This window comes from Aethalodelphis obliquidens, unplaced genomic scaffold, assembly GCF_003676395.1.
Source record: "Aethalodelphis obliquidens isolate GAN/ISIS:26980383/991018 unplaced genomic scaffold, ASM367639v1 scaffold9, whole genome shotgun sequence".
NCBI classification, from domain to species: domain Eukaryota; kingdom Metazoa; phylum Chordata; class Mammalia; order Artiodactyla; family Delphinidae; genus Aethalodelphis; species Aethalodelphis obliquidens.
Window position 1 is genome coordinate 39,809,944 of NW_020837953.1, and position 27,507 is coordinate 39,837,450.

Genomic DNA, 27,507 nt, shown 5'->3' on the forward strand with positions numbered 1-27,507 from the left:
TTAACAGGAGAAAAGCCTACAAATTTATTTTAACCTAAGTTTTACATGACACAGGAGACTTCATAAGGAAATGAAGACCCAAAGAAACAGATGTGTGTATCTTTCTGCTAGTTTTGCTGAAGCCTGGACAGTCTGGAGAACTTGGAGAGGTTAAGGAGCTTGAGGCTACATGTAGTAGACTGGGGGCAATTTAACAAGCCTTGTTTATCAGGATTCTTCTTGGTTTCCCTTTGTTTTCAGAGATAAGGATGTCCCTGTCCTCCTGGAACAGGGAGGGCACCTCTCACCTGAGGGATTTATGACTGTTTTGGGGGAAGAAGGTCAGAATGACCTTCCTGCTTCTGCTGTTTCCTCAAAACTTCTTCAGTTTCTTCAATATGCCAAGGTGGCGTAATTTGGGGTAGCGTGTCTCGAACCCCATCACTTACGCTTGCAATTACTTGTTGAATTATCTGTCTTACCGTTAGACTGTGCATTCCACTAGGGCACAAATCTTGTTCTCTAGCTTTGTTTCCTCAGCGTCTAGCACTGTGTGTCTTGCATGTACTGAGGCCTCAGTAAATATTTGTAAAAAAAAGAAAAATTTCCATTAGAACTAGCCTCCAGTGCCTCCTTGGCTTCCAAATTAATTCGCTAATACAGCAAACCTTTATGTATGTAACTCTACCGTGTAACAGCACCTTGCTACATACTGGGGCACATCCATAGGCAAATAAAATAACAGCTTCTCTCTGCACAGGAGAAAATTATTCAAATTGTATTCATCTTTCATTCCACTCAATTAGGACACGTCCCTTGTTGGCGGATTCGTGAGCGAAGTAACTATTTTCCAGCGAGTGTCCTCAGGTGACCTGTCTAGACATGCCCAGGAAAAACAATCTAACACTCTCCTAACCCCCAAAGTAATCTCTGACGCGCTGGACGTGCTGCGCCGCCTGCGAAACGCGCAGGATCGGGGAGTGAAGGCTGGCGGCGTGGCGCCCAGCGCAGGCTTCGGTGGGCCGGGCTGCCCCGCGGGCGAGGGCGGGGGCCGGGCCGCCGCCGGGTCCGCCGGCCGGCAGGGGGCGCGGGCGCCCCGGGACCCGCGCCTCCTGCCCCGCCGCGCGTTCGCTTGCCGCCCGGCAGCACATGTGTTTCTGTTTTGTGTTGTAGCATTTGTTCTGGAAGCTTGTATTTACATTTTAAGTGTATCTGGTGAGTGGGCTGGAGACCTCGTCTGGGCTGGGGGAAAAAAAGCCCTTCGGTTCTTTTAGTCTCTCCTCTTCCTTTTTTCTCCGGTTTCTCATCACTCCACGCAGGTAGGGGCTGAAAATGAAATCGACAATGATCAGTTTGCGGGGTCTGGGAAAGTTTTTTTTTAAAGAGGAGAAAAGGTAAAAAAAAAAGAAAAAAAACCTGGGGGAGGTTGGGGGAACTGAATGAATAAAAAGGGGAAGGAAGGCGGATCCACGTGGTTTAATCGGAGACAGACAGAGATCCCATTGTTCAAAATCAATTTAAAAAAAAAAAAAAAAGCAGACAGGGCGAAGGGGCAGGGACGCTGGGGGAAAGTAGCGGCGGAGCCGGGCACTTTGCAGCCGGGATCGGAAGGATCGGCTGAGCCGCACGCTCGGGGAGGGGCCGGGAAGAGTGTCGGGCACCATTAAAGTTTTTATTTTTCGTGTCTGTGCGAGCAGGTGTTTGGGGCCGGGGGCCGGCTCTATTTGCGCCACCACCCTCCCACCCTTCTGTGGGGGGCAGCCAACCCTAAGGGATTCGGCTAGACCCCGAGGTCGGAACCCCCAAGCTGGAGCGGAATTGGGGACTCAGGCGGGGGGTGGAGAGAACTGCATTTGAGTGGGCTTGCGGACGGGGGTGCGGAGACAAAAGCAGCAGGTGGGGCCGCCGCGGAGGGGGTAGCTCCTTCACCAAGGTGCCAAAAGGGGGTCTTTGAAGTGTCCCAAAGCCTTCTCTAATTAAAACCTCGGGGATCAGAGACTTCCTTTTTCTTTCCCTTTACTTTTTGGGGACCTGGCTGCAATTATGATGCGATGTAGGCAAACCTAACTTGAGGATGGGCTCGGGGGGGGGGGGTCCTCCATTTTTTTCTTTCCCTGAGCGGATTGCAGTCGGGGACCTGGGCTCCCGTGCGGGATTCCCCGGAGGAGGCGCGCCGGGGCCCAGGAGAGGCGCGATTTCCTCCCGGCTCGCCCCCTCTCCGCCCACCCCGCGGCCGCCACTTTGGGGAGGGCAGGGGAGGAAGTGGAGGCCGGTGGCTCGGCTGGCTCCCCTCCCCCCGCGCAGTTTATAACCCGTCCATTGTGCGCCGCTGCCCCGTGTCTCCTCCAGCGCGACCATGCCCAGGAAGAAGGCGGCGGCGGCGGCCTGGGAGGAGCCGAGCTCGGGCAACGGCACGGCCCGTGCCGGGCCCAGGAAGCGCGGTGGCCCGGCCGGCAGGAAGCGCGAGCGGCCCGAGCGCTGCAGCAGCAGCAGCGGCGGCGGTAGCAGCGGCGACGAAGACGGCCTGGAGCTCGACGGGGCCCCCGGCGGGGGCAAGCGCGCGGCGCGGCCGGCGGCAGGCAAGGCGGGCGGCGCGGCCGTGGTCATCACCGAGCCTGAGCACACCAAGGAGCGCGTCGTGAGTGCGGGGCCGGGGCAGGGGGCCGGGGGGCAAGGGCCGCGGCACGTCACCGCGCGCGTCCTGACCGGGGGCGGCGGGGCCGGCGCAGGCCGCGGGCTGAATCATCGCCGCCGCCACCGCATAACAAAAGGGCGCGGGGCGGGCGCGGGCCGGGGCCTACCCGACCCCGCCGCCGCCCACCTGCGCGGCCGTTGGCCGTTGGGGCGCGCGCCCCGGGCCCCCCGCCGGGGGAGGGGCACCCGGAGCCCGCGCCCGCCCGCGCGAGGGGGTCATGGCCCCGCCCCCGGCGCCGCTCGAGCCGACTCCCTCCGCCTCCCCTCCCCCTCCCGCCCCGGGAAGGGAGACTTTTCCAAGTTGTCTCTGGCCGGAGGAGGGGAGGCGCGCACCGGGCCCGGGGCGCGGCGCAGCGTGTCCTCGGTCGCCCCTGGCCCCCTCTGGCCGCCGGTCGGCCCCGGCACCGCGGGGGAGGGGGCCGCCAGCGCGCTGCGGGAGCGGCGGTTCATGCCGGGGCTTTGAGGTTCCCGCCGCCTCGGCTCCGGCGCTCCGGGGGGGCGGGGCTTGGCGGCAGCCGCGCATGCCCCGTGCGGTCCTGCGCCGTCTCGCGCCGCCGGGGAGGCGGGGGTGGCGGGCGCCGGGGCAGGGTGCGAGGGCGCATGCTCCGGAGAGCCCTCCCCCTGGAGGTCGGGAAGGGCCCCCACACCCCCAGAGGTGTTTGGGCTTTGTTCGTCACTTGTGGTCTGAGGGAACGGGCGCTTGGTGTGGGCTCGGTGCAGCCCCCCACACACACCCCCGTGGTCTGAGTGGGCTTCAATTTGTTCATTAGAGTTGGGCCTTCAAATCTTAATTAAGATCGTGACCAATTCATATGCCTGCAAAACCCTGCGGAGCAAGAGATGTTACGTGGGTTCAGTGATGCTCAAACCCCACGGGTTTAGTGTGGGACATGTGTTTAGGGTCAAAGCTTTCACCAGATGCTCAGATAACTCCAAAAGAGTTAAGAACTTGCACTTAGGGTCTAGAGTCTCACGGTCTGGAGGGATCCTTTTCTCAGTCCGTACCAGCGTGATTTCCCCCGGGGGAGTTCAGACAGTATTTAAATGGTTAAAAATAATTGCACTTCTAGGTCCACTTTATAGGTGAGAAAACTGGGGCACAGAGTCTAAGGGACTAGCCCAAGATGACATGGAGCTAGATTTCCATTGGGCTCAGGGTTTTTTTCTGATGTCATCCTTAACGCCTCTGCAAATTGTTCATGTGGAGATGGCTTTGTAACTGCCATCTCAGTGGAAAGGGTCAACGTGTTAGATGGTGGAGGAGGGTGATGTTAAGGAGAGCCTGTATCACTGAAACGTGTCACCTGGGGTTGGGGACCAGGCCAGGGCCAGGGTCATGGCCATGGCCACAGTATTGAGAAAAGGGAGCGCAGGGACTGTTTTTCTTTAACAAATGTGATCTTCTGTGCGGGACTCAGGACATTTTCCCTCCAATCCTGGTGTTAAGAGGGAACTGAAAAGAAAGGTCAGCTGGGCTCTGCCTCTGCTGCATTGTCTCTCGAGTGTTTCCAGTCAACCTTTTAGAGTAATGAGTTTTGTTATCAGGAAGTAAAAGATTCTTACCGTGATGCTGAGATTCACCCAAGGAGGTAGCCACGGAGAGAGAGCATGTGCAGTGGACTGGCCGGCACACCATCAGGAGACTGAGGGTCCAACGAATGATGCTCTTCTGTGCTTCATGGAAAGTGCACACCTCAAGCTTTAAGTCACTTTCACTTTTAGCATCCGTTGGTCCAGGGTCAAGGCCAGGCCCAGGCTGTCCCATTGCGTTCCCAATGCCTTGCCCTAGGTGGGCATTGCCCCGAGTCCTGGGTGAATCCCTGGTGCCGGGTTCCTAGACTCCAGGGGAAGCGCCTGGGAAGCAGTCCTGAGAATCCTGTCTGCTGCCACAGGCCAGCGGCCGTCCCCAGCTCTTTTCAGAAAGAGACTTTTTACTGAGAGTTTCGCAAGCCTCGCTGCTGTTCAGGGCTGTTGGAAGGAGGTTTGTATGAGAGCAGCTGCCAGGAGTTGTCTGAAGCCGTGTTGCCTTCAGTTACCTCAAAGCGGCAGATGTTGGGCTTGTGAAAGATGAACACCAAGTACTTGTATGGTTGGGGGACAGAGTTGCCTTGAGGAAAAGCTGTGTATTTTTATAAAACATTCTTAGGATTTCAGTCTCGGAAAATGCTCTCTCCAAGGACCTCAGGTTTCCGTGTAGTTGTATCAGATGAGCATTTTACGACCCTATAGGTTTGATGCAGCCCGAATTCCCTGTGAACTTCATAACCCTGTCGGTAAAGCGAGCAGCCTTGGCTGACTCCTAGAAGACAGGTGAGTGTCACAAGCTGTCCAGGTCTTTGTAGTTCTTCTAGTTTTGGGTTGCTCAGGTTTTGTGGGCCCCGAGACAACTCTGTTCCGTCTGAAAGGACCAAATAAATACAATTGAAAACTGAGCTTGAAGCCTGTCTTAGTCGCTATTGATAGCCCACTAGGGAATAGGCGTTGCGGCCCTCTCTCTGAGTGGTCTTCCCTCCGCCGAGAGCGACAGCCTTCTAAATGGATGCGTGTTAGAGATTGACTCTCAGCCTCGTACATATGCTCCTGGCGCTTGGGCAGTGATTCAAAAACCGCTTTGGGCCAGAAACCCCATTTTGTTGATTGAAGAAGCTCGGAGCGTGTGTCCCGGCCAGCGAAATTCACCCATCCTGTTGGCAGACTGTTCTCCCAGCTTTTCTGCCACATGATATTTAGATACGGGCAGTATGTCTGCTGATTTCATCCAGAAAACAATCTCTTGACCCATCGGTGAAGCCCAGGGAGGGTCCTGTAACCTCTGGTGCTTGCAGCCCTGGCAGCTGTCCCTGGGGTTCCTCTGGATGGAGGCCCCCGCATCCGGGGTCTTTCCCACCTGTGGGCGGGTTCAGCTCTGTGACAAAGAGGGACATGGGCTGTGATTTTTTTTTAAATTTTTATTTATTTATTCATTTTTGGCCGCGTTGGGTCTTCGTTGCTGCATGTGGGCTTTCTCTGGTTGTGTCGAGCTGGGGCTACTCTTTGTTGTGGTGCACGGGCTTCTCATTGCGGCAGCTTCTCTTGTTGCAGAGCACGGGCTCTAGGCGCGTGGGCTTCAGTAGTTGTGGCTCGCGGGCTCAGTAGTTGTGGCACGCGGGCTCTAGAACACAGACTCAGTAGTTGTGGTGCACGGGCTTAGTTGCTCCGCGGCACGTGGGATCTTCCCGGACCAGGGCTCGAACCCGTATCCCCTGCACTGGCAGGTGGATTCGTAACCACTGCACCACCAGGGAAGCCCATGGCTGTGATTTTTAAGTGGGTGTTAGGAGTTCTGGTCCTTACTTGAATTTTTTATTTCATATAAGGTGGAGGGAAGAATTGAATTATAAGCAGCCTACAGCAAAGAGTTATATAGATGATAACATCTAACGTGTGAGGAAATGAGGCCCATGACAAAAACACAGTTAAGGTACGGCTTACCACCCTCCTTGGACCACTGTCACTGGAGGAAACAGTTGACCAGTGTTGATCAACGTTTCCCACAAACACCTTGTGTCGGAAGGCTTGGGGTTTTGTATAAATGCTCAGCTGGCTCGATGGGCCAGTACACATAAGCCCTTGTCCCCTTGTGCAGGTGCTGGCATCTCCAGGTCACAGAGGAGCCCCTGCTCGTGCCCAGGGTGATGGCAGCTAGTTCTGGCAGAGCTGCAGGTCCCGCGGCAGCCAGCAGCACTGCCGACCTGTTGCAGTGCTGAGCGCCCCTTGGTGTGGAGTGGTTTAGCCGTATCTGCCCACCTAGGGGCCGGTGGGGGCAGCCTGGCCTGAGGTCACGGCTCTTCCGGAATCCTCTCCCCACCGTCTGGCCTGGTAGTTCATCCCACAGTGCTTTGGTCCATTCTGAGTCTCTGCTGCCCCTCCACGCAGACCCGAGGAATAGTGGAGAGCAAGTCAGTATTGTGGGCAGAGACCCAGGGCTGCTCCTTCCACTGGGAACTTGACAATCCCCTGATGCTATTTGTCTCCTGCAGTAGACCTGTAGAATGTTCCAGCCAGGCCCGCCAGTTAAACAAAGAAGGGGAGATAACCAGGGGAAACTCGGCTCCCATTCAAGTAATTGGAGTCTGGGTGCTGTGGGGTTGGACTACCCCGATTAAGGTCATTCTCTGAATAATTGAAGTGTGGCGAAGTCATCCTCCAGTCCTGGCTGCTTTGTCGCCCCTTTGCATTGCTGACCGTGGGTGCGCCCTGTAGATGGACCATCTGCCTCCAGCCCTGTACTCGTGGCTGAGCGGGCGAGCATGACAGGACCGGCGGGTGGTGGGCGGGGTGTGCCCGTGACATCGGGTTTGGGTTGCCCAGAGTTCCCTAAGAAACGGAATGCCCCCCATAAGGATGTGTTCCTCTTACACATGCATGTACTGGGCTGCCAGCACGTACCGCCCGGGCAGTCACTGTGTAGGGCTTAGAATGACTGGATTTGCAGCTGTGTGGCCTTTTTTTCCTCAAAGCCTTCCAAGAATGCTTCTGTAAACCGAAGGAAAACTCCTCCTTTGCTTTTAACGTCCTGGGATGCTGATGATGTAAAGGATGAAAGCAGAACGGGAAGTTACTGCTTCCCTTGCCTGTGTGGAACTAAGTGGAGCCTTCAGAAGTGGATCTTTGACTAACAGTCGACTTTAAAGAGTGTACGGGGCATCTCAGAATCGAAGGGAAGGGCTGAGCACAGAACGAGTGCCACCCGGACTCAGACAGTGGCCTTTTTAAGTGGCACATGCTCCCCCTGTGACAGTGAGAGCGTGTGGCCCTAGTGATGGAGGATGGGGACTGAGGTATACTGGCGGGGCCACTGGCCATCGGTCCCCTGGCTCTCGGCCAGCAGTGAGGACGAGCCCATCGGAGGCTGCCCCATCTGATCCGCCAGCCCCACATGGGTCTTCCTCCCTCCAGTGGAGGAATGAACACGGGGCTCTGCTGTTTTCCCCCGCGGAAGGCTCCTGGCAGCGAGGGCAGTCCACAGGGAGGATAGGAAAGTCAACCGATGGGATCGCTGTGCAGAGATGCCCCGGGCCCCCAAAGCCTTCAGGTCCATGTGAGGTATGCTGTGCTTGCAGCGGGAAGATGCAGCCTTGGCCCTGAGGACAGCGGTTTTAACGCTCACTCCCTGTGTGACACAGCAGGCCTATTGCAAATACCTGTACAAGGCAGTCTGCAGAGCGGAGGGGAGGAATTGCATTTGTCTTCTTTTGTAGACTTTTGCCAAAGATGTTTTAAAGAGAAATCAAAGGATAAAAAAGACCCTGGGCTTAACCGATGAGCTGCCGGGGCAGGTTCGGGATTCCACGTATGGAAGGGGCTGGCGAGGTGTCCATCTGTCCGCTGTGTGAACCGCTGAGGGACAGCGTTAACAATGAATTATTCTGTTTCCTGCTGTTGTTGGACAGATTTGGGAAGCTAGAAGCAGCATTACAAGCTAATTCTTTCTCCCTCTCTCTTTGTCTCTGTAGAAACTTGAAGGGTCTAAGTGCAAAGGGCAGCTTTTGATTTTTGGGGCAACCAACTGGGACTTGATTGGTCGAAAAGAAGTGCCTAAGCAACAAGGTATGAGAAACAATTTCTAAAGAATAGAAGACGCTACTATTGATTGAGTGCTTCCTGTGTGCGAGGTGTCCAGTGTGATTCTGGTGACTGTCCGCAGGTAGGTATTCTCTTTACAGAAGTGCTCAGAGAGGCCAAGCGATTTGCCCAGGGCCACACAGCCACTCTAGTGATGGGGCTGGATTTGAACCCAGGTCTTGGGCAAGTCTCTCACTTGGGTACAACTCTGCTTTTGAAAATTCCATTGAGATTAAACAGAAAAATATAAGTAGTAGCCTCAAATAAACCTCGACACTTTTTTCCCCATCTTCTCATGTCACTTATTTTCATTAAGATGAAGAGGCTGGTGCTGTGGAATGTCAGAATGTCCTCGATATTTGTCACGTGTCAGATGGCGAACTTGTTAGACATTCAAAAGAGTCCACGTTTCCTTGCAAACTGCCAGGTTGTTGCGGGAACTGGTTTGACAGAGCAAGTAGCAGTCTGGAGTGGAGGAAGCAGGGAAGCCCTAAGAAGTATCTTAGCCCCCAAGTGTTTTTAGAAAATTGGTGTCTTTTCTCAGGAGAATACTGGCCCATCCAAGAGAAGTAAGGCTGGTACTTTGCCATATTTTATGGCTTCTTGATTTCATTTGGAAAGATTCCCAAAGTACTTACCGGCATTGCCCGGTGAACAAATATTTGCACACTGACACTCCCTGGGGCCTCAGGATGGGCAGTGGAGATGACCTTAATCCATGAAAACAGCGGGCGGGGTTTCAGCGGCACTCAGGGTCCAGATGAGTTAGAAATGGGTTTGAGCCATTTTCTTCCTGTTGGGAAAAGTGCCCAGCCTTCAGGACCAAGCTCTCAGCCTGAGCTGCCTGATGGCTGGTGTCACCTGGAACCTCTCCTGGGACGTGATAACATCAGTCTCCCTGCCAGCCCTGGCGCAGGTGTCGCATTGTTTCTCCAAGCTGTTCTTTAAATGAGTGGCCCACTTGCAATTAGAGACACGCAGGCCCCAAGCGGGAAATAGATTCCAGAGGGGAACCCGTGGCAGAGCGGGGCCGCCTCTAGTTGAAGGAATTTTGCCCCACTTGGGCTCATTTTAAGAGTGCCTTTTTGTCTTCTCCGAGGCCCACCTTTGCTTCCCAGATGTTTCTCCCTCTGAATGAAGTTTTATGTAATTAAACAAAAATTTTAAAGTCTTGCAGTGTCTTTCGGCTCTCTGTGAACTAGCCAGTAGACGTAACGGGAAGGGAGGGAGAATTTGTTTTCCCACGGGTGCCAAACATGAAGGGAAGAAGGATTTCCCCTCCCGCCCTCGCTTTTCCCAGTCCGTCCCATTCTCGAAGCTGCCTTCCTTCCGAGAGCCCATCGGCTCTTGGGTACGCGTCCCTGGATCTCAGAAAGTCAGCAGCCTCCTTCGTTTTCAAGATAACACAGTGATTTTGTGCTCCACCTCTGACCGGGACCAGGCCCTGGGCATTAACGACCTCCAGCCAGGCCGAGTGGCCTGGGACCGCTGCTCTGCATTTCGTATGACTAGGATCCCTCTGAAGAAGGTTCCTTGGGAGGCCCCGAGAATCCCTGCCTCTCATGAGCTGATGACATCTTGGGCACTGACATTCGTGGAGCTCATGCAGGGAAGATGCTTTGGCAGATGAGACCATCCACTCAGCTGTGAGGGGGTCCGCTTAGCCACTCTGGGTCAGCCTTGGTGTCCCGTGGCGTCTCCTGGCACTGCGTGTTGTCCACAGGCATGGCACACGGCAGTCATGCCACCATGATGAGCAGACGTTAGCATAGGTGTGAAGGCTGTCGTTTCTGGTTTGCTCTTTCCCAGGAAATTGCTGGGTCTTCTTTCACCTTTCAGTGGTAGAGGAGCGTCTTCGGGTGGAGAAGCTCAGGGGTGCCCTGAATCATGGTAGGGAACTTCCCTCTCTTGCCTGACCCGCCCCAGGTAGTTCAATGAGAGGCCGCACCCGGCACCCTCTGCTGGTGGGGTGTGGGCAGGGTGGGGACGGACGGGAACAGTTCTACAGAGTTTCTCGCGTGGAGCCAGGTACTTGATGGAGAAGTTGACCTCTCAATCCGTTCCAGCATCCAGGTCAGTCTGACACAGTTGATTTCGGCAGCAGCTAGCATTTCATAATAGTCACCATGGACCTAAAAATGGGCTCGTTTTTCTGTCCTTGAGAGCCCCAAGTTGAGGAAATTAAGCCCCAGATCGGCCACGCCCTGTCCACTAACAAGGTGAAATGGGGGGTGTGATGGAGGCGGCTGTCTCTCCCCGCCCCCCATGCTCGCGAACGCTTCCCAGTGCCCTGCCCCAGGCACGGGGAGGCCCTGGCCCTCGGGGTGGGAGGCACGGGAACTCAGTAGGATAAGTGCTGTGACAGGATTCACAGGGCGCTGGGGTCCAGAAAGCAACGAGTTGAAAGGGGGATGCGGGCAAGGAAGGCTTCCCAGAGCAGGGGGTGTTTGACCTGAGGGGTGAAGAACAGAGGCAGGGGGCAGGAAAGGGCCTTCCGGTGGAGCAGATACACGGGCGGAGCTAGGGGTCATGACTCGGCCAGCATGGTGGGACTCCTGAGAAAGATGGGGTGCAGGCTCGGGCTTGGCCCCCAAGGGAGCCTCGTGGCTGCAGGCCCCCAGCCCCTCCCCACCCCCAGGTAGAGGGCCGGGAGGGTGAGGGAGACTGGGGGTCTTCTACCTGCTCTTCGGGGTCGGCCCCCAGCCCAGCGGGGCTGCAGGGTGGAGGCGGTGGCACCTGCTTCTCGGCCACTGGCCAGAGACGGAGGTGGAGCGGTGTCGGTGCAGATGGCCACCGATGGGTCCACACCGCTGGTGCGCTGCCCCGGGAGCCCCCGAGGGTGGGCTTTACGTGGGGAGTGGGGGGCGGCCCTCTGGCTGGTGACACTGGGGCAGCTCTCGGCACCCACCGGGGCTCTGCGGCCGTTTGACGTGTGTTCCCTTTGCCTTCGCAGCCGCCTACCGCAACCTCGGTCAGAACTTATGGGGGCCCCACAGGTACGGGTGCCTTTCGGGGGTCCGGGTACGGACGGTGGTGTCGGGGTCATGCGCCGCCCACAGCCTCCTCATCACCACGGAAGGGAAGCTGTGGAGCTGGGGTAAGTACCACGGGGACACGGCGAGACCCGTGGCCCGGCCCGCGGGTGGGCTCCCGTCCCCCATCCCCTGGAGGGGAGACCCTCGTCCGCCCTCCGGGGCTGTGCTGCTTGCTGTGCGTTTCCTCTCTTCCTGATGCCCGGCTAGTCTGTGCCCCGTGAAAACATCGCTTCCTCCCCTCCTCTGCCAGGTTTTGGTCTGTACGTAACCCCCGATTTCTCTGAATCCTCTTCTTTAGGCAGCCTTTTCCCGAACGTTCTGACTCTGGATCTGATATTGAGGTGTGCCTAGTATCGAATTCCTATTTTAGGTGTGCTGTCCCCCCAGCACACAGCACGGTGTGACGTAGACCTCTGTTCTTGCCACTTTAAATGCCACCAGCTTTGACATCTGCCACGTGGTGACACCAGCCCGAGTCTCTGTTCCTCTGTTTCCTGTTCCATCGCCCCAGAGAGTTGAGTTTGCTCTTTCCAAGGTGATCTGCTTGCCCTGCCGCTGGACTCCCTCGCCTGGGTGCTGGGGGGCGCTGTCTTTGTCTTCTAGCCTCCCTTCCCTTTCAGGGTCCCCTGCAGAGTGCTTCTACGCCGCCTGCCCTGTTTCCTCATCCAGAGCCTTCACACAGGTCCCGGCTGGGGCTCAGTTTCCCCCACGCCCTCTGCTGCCTCCTGGGCTCTTCTTCCCGCAGGCGGTGTTGGCGTTTGTCCTCACCCTTTGTTTCTGGCCCTTTGGCTAGCTTTGGGTCCATAAGACTGCATTTTTATTTTGGGATGTTTGAACCCTTTTTTTTTTTTTTGCAATTTCATGAGTGGCTGTACCAAAGTCCAAATACATTAACATCTGTCGTCTTCCCTGCACTCTGCTAATTTTGTAATTCTGTTGAAAAAAAGCTAACAAGTGTGTCTGGCCCAAATTTAAACTTCATAGTTTCTTGGTGACACGCTGACATTGCCACGATTTTCGTTTGCTGCCAGTTGGCGCAGGGTTGTGTCCCTCCCAACAAACCCCCTTCTGCCCATTGCGCCAACCCTGAACGCAGCCTCCTACGTCGGGGTTCCCAACTTCAGGTGTCCTCTTTCTGATCTCTCTGCTGAATGTCACTTTCGTGTTGCTTCTAAAAACGTCCCCTCTGCCGACCCCCTGGGCAGGGAATGATTCTAAAAGCTGTGCGTCTGACCTGCCCCAGAACAAAGACGTGTCCCATCAGCAGACTCGCCGCTGTAGGGGGGATGAGCCAGTGGGAGTGTCATGAGTCCACAGTGAGTCCCTGGAAGGCTCAGGGCCCAGTCCAGCGCCCGAGAGCCTCGGTGCTGCGGCCCAGAATTCACGGGGTCTGCACCCGTTGACCACCTGGGCCTCTCGAGCCGAAAAACCGCGTCCGGTGCTCGTTCGTGCCTTTCACAGTGAACTTGGGCACTTTCCACTAGAAGCTGGTGTCCGCCTGTCCTGCTGGAGCACCGTAATCAAAGCCTGAGGACGGTTTTCCTGTAGTAACGGCGGCTGGTCACCCCTTCTCGAGCCCTGTCCAGGACAGTTGAGGCTCATCTTTGTGGCTCTGCTCCCCCTCTTTCATGACTGCAAGGTCAAAGTTCATTGTTGGGGAAGGATGTGGAAACCTCCCCCGCTTTCCGAATTGCCTGGCTTTCTGGCCCCATAAAATCTCCCGAAATGTTCGGTAACAAGTGTGGTTCTTCTCTTAGAGGTTCCTGGGAGAGGCCCACCGAGGTGCTGAGTTTGGAACCCTTGTAGCCTGTGTTGAAAACTAAGTACGGTTTAGGGGGGCCAGCCTTCCGGCCCCCCAGCTCTCCACACCTGCTTTGAGCTGCAGGGCTGTGTCGGGGCAGGACTGTGGTGCAGAGGGCCTGGCAGGTCTCGACCTCCGGCACCCCCCGATTCCACGCCAGCACAGCCCCGGAGGTGGAGGTCAGCCCGTGGCCAGGGAGGGCCTGTGTTCAGAGCAGGCTTGGCCTTTGGCCGTCGCTGGGGTTCACGTGGCTAAGCGTCCTGCGAAGGCTGGTCCGTGGGAGGTGGGCTTAGAGAGGAGAGAAATACAGGGTCCACGGTAGACGCCTGGGGCGCTGAGGGAATCAGACTCCTGTGAGGCAGGTGTTACCGTCTTAAAATACCTCGGAGTGAAGCGAATGAAGGAATTGGCGTCCAGCAGGTGTGGTGAGAAGTGAGAGCTGTGAGCTTCCCTGAGCTCGTCTGCTCGTGTGTACCATCCAGGTTGAACCTGGTTTTCTTCCATTTCCCTCGGGGGCAGAGAGCTGGCGAAAGTGCTCCGATCTGTCCCAGCCACTGCCCCAGAAAAGAGGGTCAGAGCAGGTGAGGTGGTGGCTGGTAGCTGCACGCCAAGGTGACTCTGGGGACAGCCCTGCGTATCTCATCTAGTCACCCGACCCCACCGGCAACCTTGAAAGGCTGGCATTGCCTGCGGAGCCGGGCTTGTGGGTTTGGAGGGCGCCTTCTGGGAGACCCAGCCTCGCCCGGCAGCTGCTCCAGCCGCCCTCTCTCCTCCTCCCCGCTTTATCTATCCTGCTCCTGACCCGCAGGGCGAAATGAGAAGGGCCAGCTGGGCCATGGCGACACCAAGAGAGTTGAAGCCCCCAGACTCATCGAGGGGCTCAGCCACGAGGTGATCGTGTCCGCGGCGTGTGGGCGGAACCACACCTTGGCCTTGACGGGTAAGGAAGGGCCGCTTCCCTCAAAATGGGGTCAGAGGCCAAATGGTCCACCTGGGGCGGGGGGTGGGGCTGCCCCCGTGACCCATGGTCGCGATCAGAAAGATGCCCAGGGAGCCCGCTGGGCAGCTGCTTGAGGCATCGGGAGCCTCGCCCACGGGCACCAGTGGCTGGGGCAGCGGGAGGGTCTCTGCTGGGGAGTGGGTCTGCTCTGAGGTATCTGCCCCACCCCATTATGGAGAATTGTCTCTCTTGCATTCTTCCTGGCAAAGGAGCTGTTTTTATTATTTTAGAGCCTTTGATTCCAAGCCTAGTTCTGAATACTCAGCATTATTTTCCCTTTGGTGATGAATGTTGTTCTTTCCTTCCAGAAACGGGCTCCGTGTTTGCGTTCGGGGAGAACAAGATGGGGCAGCTGGGCCTCGGCAACCAGACGGACGCCGTGCCCAGCCCCGCACAGGTGCCCACCCTCCTCCGCCTTCAGGGCCTTTGTTTCTCGTTGCTTTGGGGTTGGATTTTCTGGGGTGAGATCAGACATTCCTCTCCATTGTTTGAGTTACTGGGTCCCTTGTAAAAGGAGGATCTCGATGCTTTGAGTGGGTCAGGTTTAGTAGATGTTCACAGGTGAAGAACATCTCTAGAAACAGTTTTTCATTCCGACTGAAATAATTTGTTCCAGAGGCCTGTTTGCAGCCTGTTCTATTCCAAAGTGAGAATTGTTACATGGATGTGACTGGTCTTTATCTGAGAATACTCTGAGTTTTGACTTTGTAACAAGTCACCGGCCAGGTACTTAGAACACAAATAGGAGGTCGGTCGTCTCTTATTCCTGAGAAACTTTGGAGTCATTTGGAGGCGTGGGATTTATACCTAAAAAGTGAACTACTGACATAAGGCGGCAGGATGCTACAGTGAGTGTCTGACGAGGGAAGGGACTTGGTTTTCTTGGTCTTAAAAAGAGACCTTGACCTCGGCCAAACGTACCTATAGTTTGGAGGATTTTCGAGGTGTTGCTGTTTTGTTAGCCATTTGCTCTGCAGTGGAATGTGACGGTTCCCAGAGTGAGCCGGGGCCGGGACAGAGCCCGGCACTCAACATCCCCTCCCCAGTCTCGTCGCCTTTCCCCGCGATTTCCCGGGATGTCGGTACTTCACGCCCTCCAGTTCCTCCAGTCTGGCTTTCCCAGACCGATTAGTTTGCAATAGCGAGTCTTCTAAGCACTTTCTCAGATTTGTTTCCAAATCTCATGCCAAATTACTCAAGGCCTTTGCTGTCTTCCAAGTTCCTAATTTCGAACCATTATATTTCTTCTTCACACCTTCAATTAAGGCTAATTAGCAAGCGGCTCTTAACAGTAGTAGAAGAGAGTGTGAAACAGTTCATTTTACTGGTTGGCAATAACGCTTATAAAAGCTTTTCTTTTTAAAGTTGCGTGACATCAAAACTAGTGACTAGAGTGGGATTTGGGAACTACATGTGATTAGTTTTGTTTTCTGACACCTTCGTGCCCACGCCAGTCAGTTGAATTCAGCATTCACTGGGCACCAGGATGTGTGAGGCACAGCGCTGTGCATTTTGAGGGTTACAAAGACCCGGGGACATGATTTGCTTGTCTGAACTGACTCTATACTGGGACGTATTTCTTTACCTACATTCTAAGCTTTGTTGCCAGCGTTGTTGGGTCCATTAGAAGTCCTTTGTAGCCTAGTAATTGTTTCACACCAACCTGTGAGGAGGTAGAGACTTTATCAATCGTTAAAAAAAAAAAAGTCTAAAAGTCTGCTGTCTTTTCTTTTCAGATAATGTACAACGGGCAGCCAATTACCAAAATGGCCTGTGGGGCTGAATTCAGTATGATAATGGACTGCAAAGGAAACCTCTATTCCTTTGGGTGCCCTGAATATGGTCAGCTGGGTATGCAAAGTACATTTTTTAAAAGCTCTGTAATCTAACTGTATGTTTAGAACCAGAAGTCAGTGTGGGGCTTGCACACACGTGGTAGAAATGTGGGTAATTGATCGCAGATAATAGCCTTGATCCATTAAGTGGATGTCCTGGTTAGTGGACCAGCATGTCGTAATTCATGGGGTTGTGGAGTCTGACAGTGACTTGCCTTAATGAAAGTCAGGGCTCGAGTCTGACAAAGGTTTTTTTTTCTGATTTGGGAATTCATTTTTGTATAAAAGGATATCAAAGCTTTTTTTTTTTAATCAAACCACCTTCATTCATTTTCATATTTAAAGATTTGCCTTCATTGAAAGTGAGGAAATTATACAAGAATAAGGTTGTTTTGAAAACCTCGGCCTGAGCCATTATTTCAGGTATACACATGAAGAGCCCAATATCATGAAAAAGTGGGATTGTCTTCCGGATTTTCATCCCTAAACAGAAGGGATGAAATTTACTTATTATTCATTGAGTAGAAAAGTAAAACTCGGCAGGTAGTTCTCATCAGTTCTCAGCGAGTGGAAAATGACTCTCCATCCTGACTTTACAAGGTCTCCATTTTCTTTTCCCATCTGACACCGAAGTTTTTTTTCCCTTTCTGGCGTCTTCCCACCTTCCAGCTCCTTCCAAGTGGGAGGTGAGGAGTGGGCGCCCTCTGCTGGCTCCTGAGTTTCACGCTGCTCCGGATCCTCTGCAGCCCCTGGATCTGGGTTGCCTGGGTCTCCACGTCATTAAAAGCAGGCAGATGGAAGATAGTATAAATAGAACGAGGAGCATCTCGCTGGCCTTTAGACTTTAGGGAACAGTGACTTTGTGAAACTAAATATACCTAAGTCAGAAGTGAATAAGAGAGAACAGCCCCATGCACATTCAGCTTTGGTTGCCAGGGAGCTGCCAGAGACTGTTGGAGAGACCGTCTCCACGCAAGTTTCTGGTCTGCTTCCGGAAACGTGCGCAGCCCCCCTGCTGTCTGTGGCCGCCCCAGATTGGCAGACAGGCAGCTGGTCGCAGCAGGTAGGTTTTCCTACAGGGAAATGAAATGCCCCTGGCAATGAGGATGACAGCTAACATTTAGTGAGCAGTTGCCACGAACCAGTCCCCATCGCAGCACTTTATACCGAATCTCATTTGCTTGGTTTACACTTGTTTAAAGGTATTTTGAGAAGTTGGCTTGATTTATATCTACAGAGTCAGTTAATCTTCCCAGTTTATTTTAAAACCGGTTTTCAGTGTGATTGTCCAAACCCGGAGAGATCCCTTTTCAGAACTAGAACTTGACCTCGGAAGGTGCATCCCCAGCGCGCACTCACCCCCGCGCTCGCTCCCACGACGTGTCAGGCAAGGCAGAGGCGAGAACGTACGTTTAACTCTGCTTTAACGACCACGATGATGTATTAGGTTACTGGTAATTCATAAAAAAGCAAGCCTGGGGGGCTTCCCCGGTGGCGCAATGGTTGAGAGTCCGCCTGCCGATGCAGGGGACACGGGTTCGTGCCCCGGTCCGGGAAGATCCCACATGCCGCGGAGCGGCTGGGCCATGGCCGCTGCGCCTGCGCGTCCGGAGCCTCTGCTCCGCAACGGGAGAGGCCACAGCAGTGAGAGACCCGCGCACCGCAAAAAATAAAGTAAAAAGCAAGCCTGGGAAAGTGGCTTGAACTTGTTTGTCCGTTCTCGGCCCACGCGGGGCTCCTTGAGGCCCCCAGGTGGGGCACAGAGAAGCCCATTCCTTTGGATCTGCAGCTTCCCACTTTTTTGTCCACAGCCCAGCCCAAACGTAGACTCGCAAAGAATTTTCACAAAAGTCCTCGTTACAGATGGTGTCCTCGGGTGTTTCTTACTCTGTTCTATTCGTTTTTCAAAAAAGGAAAAAACTGGTTTCAACCCACAGCACCGATTCTGTGCCCCACAAGTTGGGTCGCGCCTCAGGTTGGAGGACACTACTTTGGTTGACAGGAGTCCCCACGAGGACCTGCCCAGCCTGGCTGGGCAGGTGCTCTGTGCTATGGCCGCTGCTGACGGCCGGCCCTGTGGTCGCTGCAGGACACAACTCGGATGGCAAGTTCATTGCCCGGGCGCAGCGGATAGAGTACGACTGCGAGCTGGTGCCCCGGCGAGTGGCGATCTTCATCGAGAAGACGAAAGACGGCCAGATCCTGCCGGTCCCGAACGTGGTGGTACGGGATGTGGCCTGCGGCGCTAACCACACGGTGAGGCTTGAGCGTTTCTGGCCTTTCTTCTGGCTTCCAGGGTGTCACGTCAGTGGAGACCCTTGGCTTTGCAAAGCCAGGAACTGACCCTGGCCCCCGCGACATCCCGCCCTCCTCGAGGGCTTCACACCCTCAGTTGTCCTGGGGCGTCATTCTCCCCTGACAGCTCCTCCGTGGCGTCCACAGATGTAGCTGAACGTGCAGACGCTTTGGGTTGGGATCATACAGTAAGAGTGTTTCTGCTTTTGTCTTTTGTCTAATAGAACATCATGGATGTTCTTCCAGGTCGATAGACAGTATCTCAGACGGGGTGTTGAACAGACTCAGTCATTAAGGGTGTTTCCTTTCCTTAAAGGTCAATCTAGATAAACGGCAATAAAATTTTGTATGTGCATCTTTTTTTTTTTTCTTGGCCGCTCGGCATGTGGGATCTTAGTTCCCCGACCAGGGATTGAACCCGTGCCCGCCGCAGTGGAAGTCTTAACCACTGGACTGCCAGCGGAGTCCCTATATGTTCGTCTTTTTATCTTAGTTGCGTTCCTGTGGTTATTTTGCCTGAAAATGCCTGAGAGTCAGACTTGGTTCTCGTCTCGCTTGAAGGAGCAGGGCCGGGGCTGAGAGTTCAGAGGCAGGTCGGTCTCCTGTGTGCAGGCGACTGGCTGGGTGACCTCAGGACTGGGAGCTTTCAGTCCCTTCAGGTCCAACGACTGATTCTCCCTTGTACAGCGTAGTCAGGAGAAATAGATCTTACTTAGGCCCCTGGTGTCAAATCATGTTAATAAGTTGTACATTCACATGATTCAAACATGAGACATCAGGGATGCTGTGAAGAAGATGGATTTAAAAAATTTTTTATTTATTTTTTAATTTTTTATTTTTTTAATTGAAGTATAGTTGATTTACAATGTTGTGTTAGTTTCTGGTGTACAGCAAAAATGATTCAGTTATACATATTCTCTTTCATATTCTTTTCCATTATGATTTGTTACAGGATATTGAATGTAGTTCCCTGTGCTATATGCTAGGTCCTTGATGGTTATCTATTTTCTATATAGTAGTGTGTATCTGCTAATCTCAGACTCCTAATTTATCCCCTCCCTGCTTCCCCTTTGGTAACCATAAGTTTGTTCTCTATGTCTGTGAGTCTGTTTCGTAAATAAGTTCATTTGTGTCACATTTTACACTCCACATATAAGCGATATCATGTGGTCTTTCTCTTTCTGACTTACTTCACTTAGTATGACACACTCTGGGTCCATCCATGTTGCTGCAAATGGCATTATTTTGGTTTTCTTCATGGCTGAGTAGTATTCCATTGTGTATATGTGCCACATTTTCTTTATCCATTCATCTTTCCATGGACATTTAGGTTGTTTCCATGTCTTGCCTATTGTAAATAGTGCTGCAGTGAACATAAGGGTGCATGTAAGAAGATGGACTTTAAATTGTTGACATGTCACCGTGCACACTGCACCTGTGACCAGGTGGAGGTCACCTGTGTGAACCTGCCTGAAGGAGAATCCAAGGTGGGCGGGGCTTTTCCTCTGGGCTCTGTCTGCAGTCTAGTCAGGATTGAAATAGGAAGTGGAGTGCAGTGGCCTGCTCTGGAGACATCACCCTTGTGTTTCTGATGAGGGAAAGGGGAAGACTTGTGGCTTTAATAATAATAATTTGTTAGGGATGGAAAATGGTGTCCCTGCCCGGGAAAACATCCTCGCCATGTGGACCCGCTGCTGGTGCCTCCCCTGTCAGAGGCCGGTGTGGGTTGTCTTGGGTGTTTCTGCCCTTTGCCCTTAGCCCTGGCCACAGGCTCTCAGAACAGCAGCCACCCCGCTTGTCCCCTGTCCCAGCGCTGCATTTTCTCTCTCCTGCAGCTGGTCCTGGACTCCCAGAAGCGCGTCTTCTCCTGGGGCTTCGGTGGCTACGGCCGGCTGGGCCACGCCGAGCAGAAGGACGAGATGGTTCCCCGCCTGGTGAAGCTGTTCGACTTCCCTGGACGCGGGGCGTCCCAGATCTACGCTGGCTACACCTGCTCCTTTGCCGTCAGCGAAGTGGGTCAGTGCTTCCCCGTCCGGGCCTCGGGAAGAAGGCATCCAGGGCCAAGTCATGGGTTTCCCTCCCTGGCTGTGTGCCCTGGTGGGGTGTCCCGTGACCTTTGCCCTGTTCAAGACCAGGGAACCTTGACTTCATCGACCTCCTGGATTCTTTGGACAGAGCCGCTTGTGGTCACCGGTGCCAAGCGCCGTGCCTGGCGGGTCCCAGTCCTCTTCCCTTTCTCCGTTGCTGAGATGAGGATCCAGCTCTTGAGATGATGATGACAATGGAGACGCGTTTGTCTTTCCCAGGTGGTCTGTTTTTCTGGGGGGCCACAAACACGTCCCGGGAGTCCACCATGTACCCGAAGGCCGTGCAGGACCTCTGCGGCTGGAGAATCCGGAGCCTGGCTTGTGGGTACGTGGCTGTGTCTCCCGGTTGGACACACCCAGGAGGCGCCTTGTCCCTTGAGGGCTCCACTCTTCCCATGGGGCATAGGGCGCACCAAATTCTAGAGTCAGGAAGGGGAGGGACTGTGCTTGGGGCAAGAGGGGTTGGGAGGTCTTAGAACAGGTGACTCGCTTTGCTGCTTCTGAGGGTTTCGTTCTTCGAAGGCTTGGTGTGCTCTGTTCGTATTGCAGGTTCAAATCATATTTAGTTAGGAAATTTTAGTTACTGTGACACAGTGGGACCAAGAAAGTATCCTCAAGTCAGTGATTTTCCGTTTATTTTGAGGACACCTGTTGAACTCTGTAGCACTTCTTGATGAGGAGTTTTATAATGTTCATCACCTGCCGGGTTTTGGGGAGATGACAGTGTAGTTGTTGGGGGTTCGGTGTGGTTTTAATCTGAAACCTCTAGCCCCGCCCAAGTTGTCTGGCAAGTTCCGCCCCCTTTGGAATAGACTCTCACTTCATCCTGATTTGTTCTCTTCTCCTTTTCCCAGTGTGTTTATTCATCTAAAAGTGACCCCCACCCCCACCCCAAGAGCCCTAGAGCCCGAGTGGGGTGGGGCGGGGAGATCTGGGGCCCCGAGGCTCCTGGCTCTAAGGGCTTCTGCAGTTTGGGCCTGCGCGGGACAGCATTTGGGCTTCAGAAGCAGCCCATTGGCCCCGTGCTGTGTTGTTTGGAATGGAGTTTTTAGTAGGCTCAGCTTGATTTTAATGCTAGTAGGTCACACCCTGAAGGGAGCCCATGGGAAGTGCCCTGGGCTGCTGGGTGGGTGAGGTGCAGCGCTGGGCTGCCGCCCCCGGCGGTGACAGCCTCTGCCCGTTTGCAGGAAGAGCAGCATCATCGTGGCCGCGGACGAGAGCACGATCAGCTGGGGCCCGTCGCCGACCTTTGGGGAGCTGGTAAGCTGGTCCACCTGGCGGAGGCAGAGCCCTCTCTGGGTTCCCTGAACCACCCCTGAAAACTCGCAGGAGGAGAGTGTGTGCGTGCGTGCGTGTGTGCGCTCGCTTGCGTGTGTGTGCGTGTGTGTGTGTGTGTGTTTTTCCTTGTTGCTTGAAGGTCTGCGATATTCCCTAATGTTTAGATCACTTGAGGTTTAATGAGTTTGCTCATCAAATAATTGTGAAAGTTCTTTCTATCCACATTGTTAAGTTGAAATGGGGAAGTTTCAGATCCCATTTCCCCTCATGTTTTGTAAACCATTATTGTGGGATGACGTCAGTAGGAAAGAGGATGGTTTCTCTTCCCTCTCCCCAGGAGAGTTTCAATCGACAGGAGCAGCTTGTCCTTTTAAACGGGTGGGGTCAGTTGTGACCATGCATTGAATCTTTCTGGTTTCCAGCCTCTTAGGTCTTTTGGGGACATTCTTCTCTTATTTTTCCCAAATAAGTTTGTCTGTGTTCCTGCTTTTAATCTCAGTCACTTGAGTGACTAGAACCCATGCATGGCCCTTGGATTCCCCCACACCTTTGGCCTCCTCAACCAAACGTCTGATTCTTAGCTTTCTGGGGCGTGGTGAGTCCTTAACTTTTAACGTCTTCATCAAGAACAGCCGGGCTATGGAGCTCATCCTGACGGTCTACCTGTTCTACCTGCAATTTGATCGTCAGCCTGGCTCTTTTATTTCCTGCTGGGAACTCGGCCTATTTTCCCTTCCTTCTGCTCTCATGGGTAGGAGCTGATGGGGTGATGGAAGGAGGCGGGTGCTTCTTGACCCCCTGCGCCATCTCCAGGGCTGGTGGCCTGAACATGCGTTTTCCTCGGAGCTGTGTGCCCGCTTTCAGTCTGGTGGCTTCAGAGGGGGCCCCATGTGTCGCACACGCTGGGGGGCCCTTCAGAGGTGGCCCCATATGTGGAAGCTTGAAAGAGACTGAGAACCTGGCCCAGTTTTGTTTTTTTTTAAATTTATTTGTTTATTTTATTTTTGGCTGCGTTGGGTCTTTGTTGCTGCACGCGGGCTTTCTCTAGTTGCGGCAAGCAGGGGCTACTCTTTGTTGTGGTACAGGGGCTTCTCATTGCGGTGGCTTCTCTTGTTGCGGAGCACAGGCTCTAGGTGTGAGGTCTTCAGTAGTTGTGGCGCGCGAGCTCAGTAGTTGTGGCTCGCAGGCTGTAGAGCGCAGGCTCAGTAGTTGTGGCGCACGGGCTTAGTTGCTCTGCGGCGTGTGGGATCTTCCCGGACCAGGGCTCGAACCCGTGTCTCCTGCCTTGGCAGGTGGATTCTTAACCACTGCGCCATCAGGGAAGCCCCCTTGCCCAGTTTTTATGGGTTGTCCTTAGAGAAGGACAGATGTTCCTAGGGCCCATCAGAAATAGACTCTGAGTATCGATTTGGAGACTAGAGGGGAACGAGGGGGACGTGGGGGGCAGCCTCTCGGGTGAGGGGTTGGCCTGGCACTTGGCCGGTGGCAGCTGAAGCTCATCTGCCATGTGGGCCCCTCTTTGAGCTGAGCTGAGGGACCTGTCCACCTTGAAATCGCCCATCTTCACACCACAGCACGTGACAGAACCCCCACCCCCACCCCAAGCAGTCCTTGACCGTCCCTTCCATCTCCGGTGTCCTGGAGTCATTGCTGATCATGGACACAGGTGGGGATGGGGACAGCCAGCACTCCTTGTGACCTGGTGGCCCTGAAGGGCCGCAGTTGCCATTTCTTCCTGCCCTCGCCATGATCTGACCAGTGACTCTCCCTAAAAGGTGTCCTCATCACATAAACCCCTATAGCTCACGTCTTAGCGTCTCGGGCCTGGGGTTAGGAACCGGTCACCTGCTGGCACCTGTGGATTCTTGTTGCTGCCCGGGCCTGGCTTTGGGTCTGAGACGGCGGGGCTCGGCCACAGAGGCTTCCGGGCCCGTGGGAGGTCCAGCCACATGGTGAGGTTCCCTCTTTCTGACTGGCGTTAGTGACCCGGGTTCTGTGAGCATCCCTCTGTTTGCCTCACCAGGGCTATGGGGATCACAAGCCCAAGTCTTCCACTGCAGCTCAGGAGGTGAAGACGCTCGACGGCATCTTCACGGAGCAGGTGAGTGAGGAGCCCTAGACCCGGGGCGGGGGGGCGGGGGGCGGCCGCGGGAGCAGAGAGAAAAGAGCAGAGTTGCATCGTGCCTCTTCCTGCTTCTGCTCTTTGCAGCCTGCTTGAGCCGCATCTGACATCTCCTTGTGTAGCTTTCCTGTGCCCCGTGCTAGCGTTTTCTGCTGGGTGACGGGGAAGGCACAGAGGTGTGCCGGCTAGGCCCCGCGGCTGCTGTCAGCCTGAGGGACACCGGCCAGAGTCCAGCCACAGCAGGTTTGCTCCAGGCCGAGTGCATCGCTCACGTCAGCTTGGTACCTTCACCCAAGACTCTATGCACCATTAGGCTGTGGGCAGCTGGTGGGGCGAGGCCTCTCCAGGCTGCCAGCCCTTGTCCCCGATACGCACGTGGGGCTTGTGCCCTTGCACAAGGCAGGGCTGTGGTCCAGAGAGGCGCAGGGAACAGGGAGCACGGTCCTGAGTCCCCGCAGCCTCTGCAGGCAGTCGGCATCCAAACGCTGCTTGGGGGCCTCCTTCCACCTTGTCTCCCGGGGCCGCCCAGAAGGCAGGCTAGCAGGGCATTGGTGGCAGGTCACGTTGACACTGGTGGTCCTCAGCAGAGGGCTTTTCTGAGCTTTTCAGGATGCCTCTGTTTTGACCTCTGTACTGACCCCCGTTGGCGAGCCCAGCTTCCCTGTGTCCCGTCGTCTGCGTTGGGCTTGTCGGCCCCAAACTCTGCCTAGCCGAAGCACCCTTGCCCACCCAGCGCTGGTTTGTCCCCCAGGTTGCCATGGGTTACTCACACTCCTTGGTGATAGCGAGAGACGAAAGTGAGACGGAGAAGGAGAAGATCAAGAAACTACCAGAGTACAACCCCCGGACCCTCTGATGCTCCCGGAGCCTCTCCAGCTCCACACCTCTCGCGGCAGCTGTCATTTCCACGTGCACTGGGACGGGAAGTCACACGAGGAATTTTCAAAAGCAAAAGTTGACCGAAGGTGCATTTTTTGTTAAGACTCCCTGAGGTTCCGTTTTTATAAGCGATTCAACGTCAACTACCTTTCCTGTATGCTTTCCAAAGTGTTTTTTTTTTTCCCTCTTAATGATTAATTAAAATATTTGCTCATAGTTGACTTACCATTCCTACAAAAGAGGCAGAAACTTTGAGCAATCTAGGTTTGTTTTTAAGTTTTCCTTTTTTACCCCCCTCTCCTACATACACTTGTCAAAAACACCCCTTCCCGGTTGTGATTAGCATGGTGAGCCCAGCGGGTGCTACCTGGGAGAGGAGTCGCCACACGCTCAGAAAACAGTGTCCCTTGCGGGAGCCGGCAGCATCTAGGCAAAGACCATCCCTGGTGGTCAGTCTCCATCCAAGATGGCGCCCGTGTGCTCGGAAGCATCTGGGTCGCTTCTCTCCTGCTTCTCCTCCTAGCCCGGCTCAGGCCGTGTGTGTTCTGCTTCTCCCCTTGGCTGCTTCTAAGCCCCCCGCCGCCTTTTGGCCGCAACATTATTAGAATCTGCCGTTTTCCCCCCTGGTGGGGGATCTGTGTGTAGCCATTTATATCTGCTTTAGCTGTAAAAGAAGTCCAAATGAAAAGCAGGTGATGGTGGAACCAGTGGGGACTTGCGGGGGTGGGCAGGTGTGGGGACAGTGTATGTGGTTCCAGATCCGGCTCGAAGGCTCCTCTGAGCCGGGGCCGCCTCGCCAGCACTCGCTATTAGAGACTGACCAGCCAGCAGTAAAAAGTGCATTCTGGAGTCCTTGCAAAGAAGGATCAGCCCTTTGTGTACCAGCCTTTATCGCCTTTGTGCTTCTGTCTTTATTCCGAACCCCTTCCCCCCGCTGGATCCTGCTGGAAGGGGCCCGGTCTGTTTCTGAGGGCCGGGTTCCTGTTCCGCTAACCCAGCTCTCTAGTCACGTTTGCTTGGCTGTGTAACCAAATAATTGGGATCACGGAAGAAGTCCCCTTCCCTGCGTGTCAGCACAGAGGCTGTGACTGCCACCCCGGCTCCCCGCCAAGTGCCCTGTGCCCGAACCCGTCCCCGGCGTCGCGCTGCGTGAGTTATGAGGTGCCTTTCCCGGAACCCTCCTCTCGCTTGGACCCAAGAGAGGCGACAGCTCTGGCTGGGGCTCTTGGTTTCGAGAGGGTCTGGACTGGTTTGGGTGCTTTAAAATAGATTTTTTAGTTCAGTGGTGCTTATGGGGGAAACGGGGATAGAACTTCAGTGTGAGACTTGGGTGATGGGAAAGTTAAATATTGGTCTTTTTTATTATTATTTTCTGCTTTGCTATTGTTACCACTTCTGTCTCCATGTTAAAATGCCAAAAATGATCTAGTCGTTGTTGCTTCTTTCCCTACTCGTCCGCCCTGCCCTGTCGCTCGGGGCGGTGGCTTATGCCTTCGCAGGGCGTGTAACGGTATCTGTCCTGGCCAGTCCCAAGGCCTTGCGGGAGGAGGCCGGCCTGCCTCTTTCTAAGATTTAGTCTGACTTTGTGCTCGTCTCAACTGTCCTGTGTTTATAGTCCAGGGGAGAAGCTTCTGCAACTTCAGAGCTTCTGCTAAACTAACCTGATTTGTCCAAATCACCCCCCAACTACCACTGCTGACTCAAGCTTCCCTGCATAGAACCCCTCGGTTTCCTGACAGACCTCTTTCCTGGAATGGGCTTCGGCGCACGTGCTCCTTGTACCCGTGCAGCCTCCCTTGGGTTGCGCAGTCAACTAGAGGGTCAAGGGAGCAGTAGCCTGGGTCCTGGCCTTTGCAGGAGCTGCCCTTGGCCAAGTGGGGCTTCAATCTTCAAGTGGACTCATCTGAAACCCACCGCCAGCCCGCTCTCGGGCCCCCTGCCAGGGGCTGGAGCAGGAAAGGGATGTCCCTTCCACGTGGAGACTGCCCTGTTCTCCCACGAGCACTCCTTTGGGCTTAGAATTTTTAAATGAACTTCCTAAGGGGGAAAATCCTTTAGAACAATGAGTGGGGGGAGACGGTCCTGCGCTCCTGGAGGAAGGGACACAGCAGCGGGGCTGGGGTGCGCTGATCCTTCGGGCTCCAGACGTGTCTTCCAGCTCAGGAAGGTAGACTGGACGGCTTAGCGCGAAGGGGAGAGTCCAAGGAGAGGTTGTGATTTGGTCGAAGGTGCCTGGTTTAGTGCTGTAATTGTCTTTTTTTATATATATATTTCTTGGAGTAAACATTTTAAATAAACGACATCATTGTTTACTCTGTTTTGGCTTCTGCACTTCTTTTTCAGCGGAATGAACGTAAGAACACGGAACGGCATCTTGTGTGAGCCCTTCCTGCCCCGGCCCGGGCTCCCACTCTGGGCCCCGGGGAAGCGCGGGTCGTTTTAGCTTCTAGGCTTGAGCCCTGCTGGGGTTGGGAGGTGAGTGGAGCTCCCAGCTCTGTTCCTGGAAATGTGTGACCCTCAGGGACGCTTTAGCACCCCATTGGCCCAACTCAAAACGTGGAGTTTTTCCTATTCATCGCGTGTCATATTCCTGGGGCTTTGAGAGGAGGAGACGCAGAAAGCACCTGAAGAGGGCTGTACAACGTGTGCCTTCCCCACCCTCCTCCACCCACTCCTCGTAAGGGAGCCCTGTTGTCACTTCAGCGCTGGTCACAAATGTGCCCCTTCCAGGCCGTGCTGGCCCCTTACTGGCAGTGTGGCGAGCTGTCCACCGGGGGGCACCAAGCAGCCAGTCGTGGGTTCAGAGGCCCCAGGCCTTCTCTGTTCTACCCAAGTTGACAGCCTTTGCTCCAGGTCACCAGCCACCAGCGTGCCGACACCGGTCCAGTTTGTGGAGCC

At 54.6% G+C, this 27,507-nt stretch overlaps 1 protein-coding gene and 1 long non-coding RNA gene across 5 annotated transcripts; one reads left to right on the forward strand and one right to left on the reverse strand.

The window, feature by feature from the left end:
- On the reverse strand, positions 1-3,167 carry LOC113622134 (uncharacterized). The gene is made up of 2 exons (XR_003433417.1): positions 3,007-3,167; positions 1-1,305 (listed from the first exon to the last, which is right to left on the reverse strand). It is a non-coding gene; the product is annotated as an uncharacterized LOC113622134 (long non-coding RNA).
- On the forward strand, positions 1,089-26,926 carry RCC2 (regulator of chromosome condensation 2). Of its 4 annotated transcripts, none has more exons than XM_027110003.1 (13): positions 1,089-1,194; positions 2,329-2,617; positions 8,169-8,262; positions 11,231-11,374; positions 13,922-14,053; positions 14,422-14,510; positions 15,850-15,964; positions 18,038-18,204; positions 20,079-20,259; positions 20,550-20,655; positions 21,518-21,590; positions 23,632-23,709; positions 24,482-26,926. In XM_027110003.1, the coding sequence occupies exons 2-13, from the start codon at positions 2,336-2,338 to the stop codon at positions 24,584-24,586; spliced, it is 1,566 nt and encodes a 521-aa protein (XP_026965804.1). In that variant the 5' UTR covers positions 1,089-1,194; positions 2,329-2,335; the 3' UTR covers positions 24,587-26,926. The 4 variants fall into 4 exon arrangements, with proteins under 4 accessions (XP_026965804.1, XP_026965803.1, XP_026965801.1 ...); XM_027110002.1 differs by having other exon boundaries at positions 1,171-1,298; XM_027110000.1 differs by lacking the exon at positions 1,089-1,194 and adding an exon at positions 1,260-1,373.
- The last annotated feature ends 581 nt before the right edge of the window (positions 26,927-27,507 follow it).

Bases quoted from the DNA above. Each gene is read 5' to 3' on its own strand.
- RCC2 (XM_027110000.1), top strand. From the start codon at position 1,312: ATGAAATCGACAATGATCAGTTTGCGGGGTCTGGGAAAGTTTTTTTTT. The intron at 15,965-18,037 runs GTATGCAAAGTA...TGGTCGCTGCAG, and splicing joins CCCTGAATATGGTCAGCTGG to GACACAACTCGGATGGCAAG. The intron at 23,710-24,481 runs GTGAGTGAGGAG...TTTGTCCCCCAG, and splicing joins ACGGCATCTTCACGGAGCAG to GTTGCCATGGGTTACTCACA.